The sequence below is a fragment of the Strongylocentrotus purpuratus genome, unplaced genomic scaffold, assembly GCF_000002235.5.
Source record: "Strongylocentrotus purpuratus isolate Spur 01 unplaced genomic scaffold, Spur_5.0 spur5_scaffold_21, whole genome shotgun sequence".
Classification (NCBI taxonomy): domain Eukaryota; kingdom Metazoa; phylum Echinodermata; class Echinoidea; order Camarodonta; family Strongylocentrotidae; genus Strongylocentrotus; species Strongylocentrotus purpuratus.
In genome coordinates, this window is record NW_022145607.1 from 32771470 (window position 1) to 32782495 (window position 11026).

The window sequence follows — 11026 nt, forward strand, 5'->3', positions numbered from 1 at the left end:
GAAAAGGGGAACCATGCAGCCCTCTAGTTTAAACCATATTTCCAAGATAGGAAGCAACCCTGCGGATGTCATAAAGCATTAAACCCAGCCTGGTAGTCATCAGTCCCTGGCTTTGTCAAAACACTTAAATACTGGGCCTTGAGGAGGTATGATGGCTCAGTGGAAGAGTAGTGGTCTTGTCAAAGGGAGGACCCAGGTTTGCAACCAAATACATGTGCTCATGCCCTTTGGCAATGCACTTTTTGTTCATCTTATTAATACTATTCAGTGTTGCAATGCATACTTTTATTGATAAGATCCCCCTTTCTCTCTTCCCCCCTGCTTTACCTCTCGTCTCCCACTCTCTCTTCCTAATTCCTCTTTTTTTTTCTCTCTCTCTCTCTCTGTTTCCTCTCTCTTTCTCCATCTCTCTATCTTTTCTGCTCTTTTTCTTTCTTCACTATTCTCTCAGTCTCTTATCCTCTCTTTCTCTTTTTCTCACTTGCTTTCCATCTCTTCTCCTCTCTTTCTCTTTAAACTCTTTTTTCTACATATTTCCCTTCTCTCTTCCTCACTTTCATACTTTACTTAAAGTACATATTCCCTATTTCGTTCTTGTTCATATATTTTACACAGTTTTTTGCTGTTTTTTTTTGTTTTTTGAAAAGAATATGTGATAATTTTGTTATTCTATTTGGTTAGTTAATAAATGAAAAAACAGTTTATAATTTTCTTATCATATGCATGTATTTCTTATCAGCCAAATGTCAATTATGTATCTCATTGTAATCAATTAATGTATATTTCATTTCAGTATGTTGTAAACTTTTGTCATCTGTATTGTTTAATGCTATTGTATGTGTTAAACTGTTGTATATTTAACTTGCTTTCTATTTATGTGCAATGGACCTTGTGGCAGATTAGCCCTGTGCTAAACAAGTTATCCACTAAAGTCTACTACTACTACTACAACTACTTTGCTTTTATTTTACATTCGGTACTAAATTAAGGATATGTGATACATACGTGTATTTATAATTATGTAAGTGAAACTGTTTTAAATTGTACACTTGATCTTAACTTAAGATACAATGTATATCCACATGCATATGATTCAATAACTACCATACTATTAATCCTCATTACAAAGTCCCTCAGAGAGGATTTAAAGCCACCAGTCTCATGATTGCTTACTCACAAGAATACACATACTCTCTGAGCAGTCAGGTATAACAGTTATCAAACAAACATTCATGTATGTGGTGCAGTCCAGACTAGACCTTGTTTCACATTTTATGACAGAAATTGAGAAGAGTTTGTCCCTGCAAACTGGCTCATATCCTGCCTATATATTAAACAACACAGGTCAAGTCAAGATCAAGTCAAGGTAAATTCGTACTTCCATGTAAACTTGTGAAACTCAACTACTTGCAGATTTTGTTTTGATTAATGGTGTATAGTCTGGCAGTGCTCACCTATATACTGTTATAATGTCAAAGTCTGGAGTCTCCTGTATGAGACAAACCTATAAGTTTTGGTTTATACCTTCTCCTGAAAACTCCCCTTCTCTCTTGCCAGCTCCAGAGTGCTTGGAATATAGTACTGGTGCACAAAGTGAATTGCAGTTTAGTCTACAATCAGTTTATCAACTACCCAATTAGTCTATTCCCATATGGTCCACACCAAGACTGTCTACTATCCACATAGTATACTAATCATTTGGTCTAATAACCATTTAGGCTAGTAGTAATTTGGTCTAATTTCCATATGATCTAATCTTCAATTAATCTACTACCCATTTGGTCTATTGTTCATTAATCTAATAACCAGTCGGTCTAATTCCCAGTTTGTCTAATGCCCGTTTTGTTCACCATCCATAAGGTCTAATAATCATTTGATGATTATTACTATTCATGACTAAAAAGATTATTAGACCATATGGTTGATAGACAAAATGGGCCTTAGATAAAACTGGGAATTAGACAGACGAAATGAACGGCAATGGACTGTATAGAGGCACAGTAAAGATACTTAAAAAGACCTGACATTTTTTGCCTATATACTCCTAGCTGTACCTTCTTGCCATCTCCAATGCACTAGAAATAGGAATAGGATATACACAAGAGAAATAATACAGAGAATAACAATAAAATAGTACTGGGGTGGGGGGTGTTTCACAAAGAGTCTCAGTTAAACTGTACTCGAAGTTGGACTTCAAAATTATAGAGAGCCAATGGAATATATTCAAAAGCGAAAAATCTAATATTTTAGACTTTCTATAAATTCCACATCAAGAACATGAAATCTCCTTGATAATAGTAAATATGAATGATTTGAATCAACATCTTATGCCTTTTAAAATAACTTTTACAAAATATTTTCATAGATGCTAATGGCTTTCCATAATTGTTAAGTCCAACTTAGAGATAAGTTCAACTTAAGATCTTTGTGAAACACCCCCAAGGTAATATAGTACTGAAATTGTACTACAAAGAGTACTGAGGCACACCTACCTGATACTTGTCTTTTCCTGAATAATTCCTAGAACTCTTACCATCTCCAAAGCGCTGGAAATAGTAGTGCGATACCATCCGCGATAAGGGGTCCCGGATTATGTTGATATACTTTGGTTGCTTTACACCGTATCTGTAACGGAACAATGAATGTATTTAGTAGTATAGTTCCAGTGGAGGATCTCCCCCCTCCCTAAATTGAATATATAGTCAAACCTGCTTTAGTGACCACCTGTCTACAAAGACCACATTTTTTGTTTCCCTTGAAAAATGGTTTCTCATTAAAACATGTACTAAAGGAACCTGTCTACAAAGACCACTTTTTGTGTTTCCCTTGGGTGGTCGCTACAGACAGGTTTGACTGTATATATGCAGTATGTAAAGGCTTCCTGGAAAGGAAAAGGGATTAATGGATTAAGCAGTAATTAATTGATTATTACTGGTAGTGGTAGAAAAACAATGGGGTTAACTTATTAACTCCTACCATACCTGCCAACCTGAGACAAGAGAAATTAGGAGTAAATTTTTCTGGATGGACTACGAGGTTGCGAACCACCGAAGGATTGGGGTAGTAGCCCGTAGATTGGAGGGGGGGGGTACACATGGGGTGACTGCGGAACTAACGATCACGTTCGGGCTGCGCTGTGTACATCTTCTATGAGCGCAAGCGCGGATGTCGGCGTGATCTGGTTATCAGTGCTGTGTTATGCTTTAGTCTTATACATACATACATACATATTGGTATTTATTGAGCGCCTTTACATGAACATGCTCAAGACGCTTTACATTTCAAAATACAAACATAATAGTTATATACTCTCCAAGTGCATTACACACACACAAAAAAAAAAAAAAAATTAAAATAAAAATCTGAGTTTTGAGGCATGCACTCGGAATTCGGTGTTGGTATGTAAAAAGCGGAGGAACTCCGCCTAAATCGGGGTGGTTGGCAGGTATGTCCTACCCATAATTTGTAACTGTTAACAGTTACCCCCCCCCCCCCTTTTTTTTATTCCTTTATTCCCTTATTCCCTTTGTATTTCTACCAGTAATAATCAATTAATTACTCCTTAATCCGTTAATCCCTTTTCCTTTCCAAGAGGCCTCTACTTGCTGCTTATATATGATTTAGAAAACGAAAATGTGCACCCTGTAAATCCTGTTGCCCCCCCTCCCTCCTCCCCTAAACACACACACACTCATCTATCTTAACCCAATGTATCATAACCTAACGCAATCTGACATATCTTATATGTGTACCTATCACCAACAAATATTTAGCTCTGTATATGATACTATGTTCAATATATAATAATAATAATAATAATAAATCCTTATAAAGAGCACTTATCTAACAACTTACTCAAGGCGCTATACAAAACAAAATACACATATACAAATATTGTAAGTTAATATGCATTTTAAAGAAGTATAAAAGCGACCAGATTGTCAGTAGTAGTGGTAGCATTGGGAGGGTGGTATAATATTACTTTGATAATCATTACATTCCATCTACCCCCCCCCCCCCAATTGAACCATTTTTTGCGAAATAAACTATGCACTCAGGGTCACTACAGAGTGATATACATGTACCACCAGTTTAGAATTCATAACTTTCATATTCTTCATCAGATTTTCCTCAAAGCTTCACTGATCCTTTTCTCTCAATTTCCTGCTTTGATTAAAAACCATCTCTACATCTGGGTGGATGTTACCTTGAACAGATGGGGTGTTTAACAAAACTTGTCTTCAGTGACAAATGACAGTTGTTATAAGCTACTGAAAGCCTTGCTTCTGATTGGTTATCAGCAGATTTGTCACTGATATTTGTCATTTGTCATTGAAAAAAGGCTTTGTGAAACAGGTCCCAGGTTGACAAAGTCAAAGACACTCACCTGCGGAAATCTATGAAGTAGACATGCCTCTGGAAAAGGTAAGGTTTTTGTATTTGGCTTAAAACTGTTACCATCATTTTCTATGAAGGAATAAAAAGAGAAACATGAAATCAATTAAGAAGTTCCCACTGGATTATAAGGGTTATTCACCTGTACCTTTGTAAAAAGGGAGAGATATTAACATGTAAAGAAATTGGGAAGTGAAATACACTCTGCAGTACCTAAATGAGTCTACATCCTCGAAATGATTAGTTACTGCAAAAAGAAAATAATGTGAATGTAACGAACTAGTTTATACACACATTTCACTGATCATAATCATAATCTTTACTTTGATCACTGCACTCAGTTGCCCTCCATTTGATCCACCTATACCTTAAAAGGGGGCGTAGCATGACGAGACTACGTGTCTTTCCCATGGCCTGACTCAGGGCCAATAGGGTATAATACGACTACGAACTACGCGACCACAGTATTTTACGTGCATGCAACATACATGAAACCGAAGCGTGAAGAAAACATCGGTCTGTTCCGCGAATGCTAGCGTGCCTTGACGGCAAATCAAGTCCATTCGTTTACGTGCAGTTGTCCAAAAGAAGTCTTAGATGGCGTTTACGAGTATTTGCTATGATACACCCCCTTTAATGTACTTGTTTTGTTAATTATCATTCCTCCTCTTATCTCTTGTTACCATTGGCCTCCTTACTGTTGACATAGAGTACCGAAGCTGTGACGTCATAAAAATCTATTATTAGAATTTCTCGATTTTTTCTTCATATTCCGAAAGAACACCAAAAATAATGTCCAAATGTCGGAAACCAATTGAATATGTTAAATATTGGCTGAGATATGACCATCTGAATAAATATACTCCCCATAGGAACTCAGTGTTATATGCTCTGGCTCCTAATGGTTAGGAGCCAGAGCATATAACACTGAGCTCCCATAGGACATATATATTATAGATTTTTGATGACGTCACACTTCTCCACTCTATTCCTCTTTCATGCTAGTAAATTGATAACAAGATCACTATCTCTGTTCCTGAATCTCTGTTCAGGGTTCACCTCTTTTGTAAAAACTTAACCCTTCATTTGCAATAAGTGCCAATTGGCACAATCTATAGTGTGCCACACATACGAATCGGTACAAAACAATGGCCACCAACTGACAGAAGGATTGCTTACCGGTATATGCAACACCAAAGCTCTTCAAGATTACACATTTCCAGTATTGATCAGCACTATGACAACCCTTTTATCCCCTATTTACTTTGGTTTTTAAAATGGAAACAGTAACATAATCTTGTTGCCTTTGATATCCAAAAAGAAACAGAATGTGCAATCACAAATAAGTTGCGATTGGTATCAACTCTTTGTAATACAGGGCCCTGGTCTGTATCATATAAAGAGACAAGAGAGATAGACTGGAAAGTAGAAACATGAGGGAAAAGAGTCAGAGTGATCAAGAGATTATAAGATAATGAGAGACAGAGAGAGAGAAACAGCAACATCATTTTATGAGATAAAGCGAATGAGAAATAGAATGGAAAATAGAAACATTATTAAAAGAGACACCGAGAGAGAGAGAGAGAGAAAGAGCAAGAGATTCAGATGAGAGACACAGAGAGAAAAATTGCCACATCATTTCATGAGATAAAGAGACAGAGAGAGCAAGAGAATAAGAAAATGATAGACATAGAGAGAAAGAGCAACATCATTTTATGAGATGAAGGGATAAAGAGGCAGAGAGATAGAATGGAAAATAGAAACGTGAGAAAAGGAGACAGACAGCTCTAGACACTGCTGTTCAGAAAAAGAGTGTACGAGTTATTAAAGTGGATTGCTACCCTTCTGGCTTCAAACAGACGATATGAATGAGACAGAGAGAGAGGGGGAGAGGGGGAGAGAGAGAGAGAAAGAGAGAGAGAGAGAGGGGGGGAGGGAGGGAGGAAGGAAGATAGAGAGAGAGAGAGAGAGAGAGATGACGATGAGAGCAACATACACACAGAGAATCAGAGTAGTCTACATACACACAGAGAGATTCAGAGTAGTCGTGTTGCTACTTTCCATTCTATCTCTCCGTCTCTTTATGTCTTTATCGCATATTATCTAAATATTAGATTCAATATTAGGCTCTTTTGTTAGTTGTTTATTAGGTTAGTTACTTCATTTTTTTATCTTATTTTGTGTTCCTTTTTGTGTGTTTTATGTTACATATTGTATATCTTGTTTTCTTAAAGGGTTGGCCTCTTACAAAGTTTGTTTCCTTTTTGGCCACTGCCTTCCTCACTTGTTATAATTCATCTCATGTATTGTCATACATTTGTCTGTTTATACTTGTATTTTTATCTGTTGATCTCTTGAGATGAAATAAATGAAACTGAAACTGAAACAGAGATAAATGGAAACACAACAGAAAATTACAAACACAAGAAAAAGAGTCCAGAGAGAAAGATAAAGAGAAATAGAAACTTGGAGAGCATCAGACACATGCACAGAGAAATTGAAAGATGGAGAGATCATTGGACAGGGAATGAATCTTGAAGAAAGAAATATGTTTTGTTAATGCTATTATTGCTATTATTATTATTGTTATTATTATTATTGTTGTATTTTCTTTGTATCCTCAAATGTATTTATATATTGTTTATGTTGTTTGTATATGTTACGTCACTCGCCAGTGGAGGACGAATTTCTGTATTTTTTATATCAGACAATACATTATCTTGAATCTTGAATCTTGAATCTTGAATGTGAACAGGATACTCACCTCATACTCTGGAACTAGTTTTGTTGCATTGTACGTTAAGGAAGACACCAAGTGAAACCGGTTCTTCAGAGCCAACAGTCTCAGAACTGCAATGACCGATCGGCTGCCGCACTTTCCCACTCTGTTGTAAAAAATTGCATCGCCCGTCTGCATCTGTTTATTGTCAAAAAGGATTTGGGGGAAGATAAAGGAGAAATGAAGTACCCGGTCACTGTACCAGTTCAACTGACCATGAATATCGACTGGGATCGTTATCCCATTATCCCATTAGGCCTGTCCTCATCAGCTCGAGTTTGCCAAATAACCTGCTATTTTCAGACTCAGGATATTATCCCGAAGCTCGAAATTGTGTTCTCACCAGACCGATACGCTCATCACAAACTAGCTTGGATGGGCGCAAATTAGCCCGCCATTTCCAAAATAGCAGGATATTTTGGAAACAAGACCAAGATTTCTCAGGATATTTTTCGACCAAATACCGTGCTAATTGCAACTGCGGGCTGATGAAGACGCAAATTAACTGGTTAATTTGTGATACTCGACTTCCTACAGGATCCAGTAGGAAATGGAAGTCTGGTCCACAAATATTATCCTATCAAAAAAGCAGGAAAAAACCCAGACAGATTAAAACAATTCAGCAAAATTAAACAACTAGGAAAAAATCTCTTAATGACATAAAAAACAATGGAAAAAATAAAAAACACTAGAAAAGTTGCCAATTCTCTCATGACCTTTCTTTATCATTCTTTATGACAGTACCAATATCAATTTTTCTACTGATAAGAAAAATTCCCCATTTTTCCTACAACTTATAATTTTGGTGACAACCATTCCACATTTTGTGATTTTTGCCCCTAAACTTTTGATTCAGAAAAAAAAGTTCCGCATACTGCCTTCCTTTTTGGTTCATGTTTATATTGCATTAGATGCCAGGAATTTAAAAAAAAGGAAAATAATATTTTATTTCAAAATCCTTAAATTGACAACACGATGAGAGATTGAAATTAATTTGTTTTTCAATCAAAATTGGCAATTTGTTTCCAATTTTTCGACACCATCCTCACCCAGGTATATTTTTTCACATACAATTTATTTTAACAAGGTAAACAAATTCTTTTATTGTTTCTAATTTAAAGAAAAATGGGTCTTCAATTTAGCCCTAAAATAAAATCCCGTCCTGACAAGGTTAGTTAAAGTTATATTAAAGATAAAGATCAGTTCTGGTTCGTTCGTTCGTGTCTCCTTAGATCAAGATTAAATCTTGATCTTCGGAGTAGTTGCTACAACCGGCCGTGTCAGACACGTTGCCCCGGGGTGCGAGATAGGACTCTTCTCTGCACTACTGGACAGAGATCCTAATAATTACAGAGCTTGGTCTTGTTGCTCTGTTCGACCAGCAGTTTAAGGATATCGAAATTGTCTTGTTTTAAAAAAAAACACTATACCATTTTCGTCATTTTCACGTGTAATTCGATGTTTGTGAACATCCCTGAAATTACAAGTTATAAATGCAAAATTTGTTGCTATCATTCATGCACACTACAAAACTTATTATGAGAGAAATGATATCATCTGGGGGGCGTTTCACAAAACTTGTCATGAGTGACAAATGGCAGGTTTCGTTATATGCTACTGAAATCCTTGCTTCTGATTGGTTATCAGCAGATTTGTCACTGATTTTTGTCATTTGTCATTGAAAAAAGGCTTTGTGAAACAGGTCCCAGGATGCAAGCTCACCTCTGGCTCTTCTAAACCGGTTACCAACGGCAACGTCTTCCATGCTGTTTTATCATATTCGTCCCATTCATGCCAGAAACGTCTCTTTAGTCCCATTTCTCTTTTAAGTTGTCCTGCCTTCTCTTCCTCCATTGGCTTTTCATCTGCCTGCAGCTTCTTAGTTCTGGCTTGTGCATTGAGCACTCTTAAATGATTCGGGGCGGCATCAACCTGGCCCTCCTCGTCGTCGTCGACATCGTCCTCGGACTCCTGTGGGTCGTCGTCCGAGGATACCCTAACCTCTCCTGCGTTGTCCCCGGTGAGGTCGCTGGGACGCTCTTTGACCTCATCGTCCGAGAAGTTGCTGGATGACGCGAGGTAGGAGTCTTCACTGCCGTTGCTTGCATGTAGTGTCTTGCTTGGTTTGTCTGTAATTTTTAAAAAAATAAGGTTGACTTGTAGTTGCAGTTGATCATATTTTCTGGACTGTAAATGTCCTCCGTGCGGGAGGGTGGCAAAAGGGCACTCAATAAAAACACTAATGGCATAGCAATCATGTCAAGCCTCCCATGTCCTTGAACAGTGCAGAGGTTTGAAAATGTGTAGTTTGTTGCAAAATTTATCACAACTGATGTATTCACCTGCAGCTCAGTTACCCAGTTATTACCAAAATGAATATTATATTTTTGAGGGGAAATTTCTTGTTCCAAATTTGTGTTTCATAAACATGATAAATATCTGTCTCAGAGGAAAGGCTAGAACAAGGATCAAGTCTGAAAATAATCTTGAAACACAGTGAAAATCAGAACAAGAACAAGAAAATAATAACAGAAAGAAGAAAAGAATGGTACAAAGATTAATCAATAATATGTATCATTTTAATGGTGGGGTTGTACTCCTTTTCGACCCCCCCCCCCCCCATCAACAGATACATATCTACTTCATGGATAAACCATTCTCTTGAACAGTGCCAACAATTACAAAATCTAATAAATGAGATCTGATCGCCATTGCACTGCAGATGAACTGAGGGGTGAATTCGCGTGGGATGTACAACACATTACCGTTTCTTAAACTGTTAAAAGGAAGTGAAAAGACTGAGCATATAGCGACGTTTTCTCTTTAACAAATTATTTTTACAGAAAATAATGATGAAAATGATGTGACGATCTTCCTTACCATTACTGGGCCTTTGTCCTTTCTTTGATCGCAGTTCAAACTTTAAAACTTTCTGCTGAATATTCAAGACTCCATCATTGTGAATTATCGGACCATGGCGATCGTCTGTTGTTCTATCATTGTACAGTGCGACCAATAGAAAGACGAGCGCAAGTGCAAACAGAAGAAGCAAAGTATACACAGTCGGTCTTCTGCGAAACATTTCGCGCTAGTTTCTACCTCCCATTTATGGCAAACTTCCACAGAGATAGCTCACTGTCCTCGTATGCAGTACATCACAGATGTAAACTAATTAAAATCCAGTGTCCGGGTAAATTACTCATATCTAGAATGTGGTTGTCTGGATTCTACCACTCAGCAAATTTCAGCAAGAGGCACTGTATAACTGTGTTCACGGTCAAACTTTCCTCATCCACGTATATACGCAGAACGAGCGCGCGTTTGAGCCTCTGCACTCGGCGGAGGTGCGAAATATGATACCACCACCATCCATAATACCACGAAGCCAGTTCAAGAGGGTCATATCATGCACCCCCCCCCCCCCCCCCACAACAAAAGTTTTGTATTTCGTATAATGGGCTATATTGGGGCCCCAATTCTTAAAATAGGCCTTAGATTCTAGAAATGAAGCACAAAATTATGCGCTCCAGGCGCGGATCCAGGATTTTCCAATAGGGGGGGCCGGAAATTTGAAAATTGCGCAGACCGTTTTTTTCAAGGTCATTTTAGAAGCACCATACCGGTACAATTTTTGACATTTTTATCTCTGGGGGCGGGGGGGGTTATAGCCTCTTGCCCGAAAAAGTAATTTTCTGGTTTCACAATTCGGCTAGTGAGCGAAGCGAGCGAGCAACAATTTGAGCGTATGTACTTTGTGAAAGTGTTATTTATCACCAAAATAAACGAGAAAAGATATTAAAACACTCATATTCGGGCAGCTCAATTGGTCCCATTGAAACCAATTGGCCAATT

General features: G+C 37.6%; 1 protein-coding gene across 1 annotated transcript in view; it reads right to left on the minus strand.

Annotated features, from left to right (window-relative positions):
• Nucleotides 1-10484, minus strand: part of LOC100891657 (uronyl 2-sulfotransferase) — a 28503-nt gene extending 18019 nt beyond the window's left edge. Inside the window, exons 1-5 of the mRNA XM_030994538.1 lie at nt 10055-10484; nt 8897-9303; nt 7160-7312; nt 4388-4467; nt 2493-2625 (exon numbers count right to left, since the gene is read on the minus strand). Coding sequence (XP_030850398.1) covers nt 2493-2625; nt 4388-4467; nt 7160-7312; nt 8897-9303; nt 10055-10256 — 975 coding nt within the window. The 5' untranslated portion in view covers nt 10257-10484. The remainder of the gene's footprint in view (nt 1-2492; nt 2626-4387; nt 4468-7159; nt 7313-8896; nt 9304-10054) is intronic.
• Nucleotides 10485-11026: the final 542 nt, after the last annotated feature.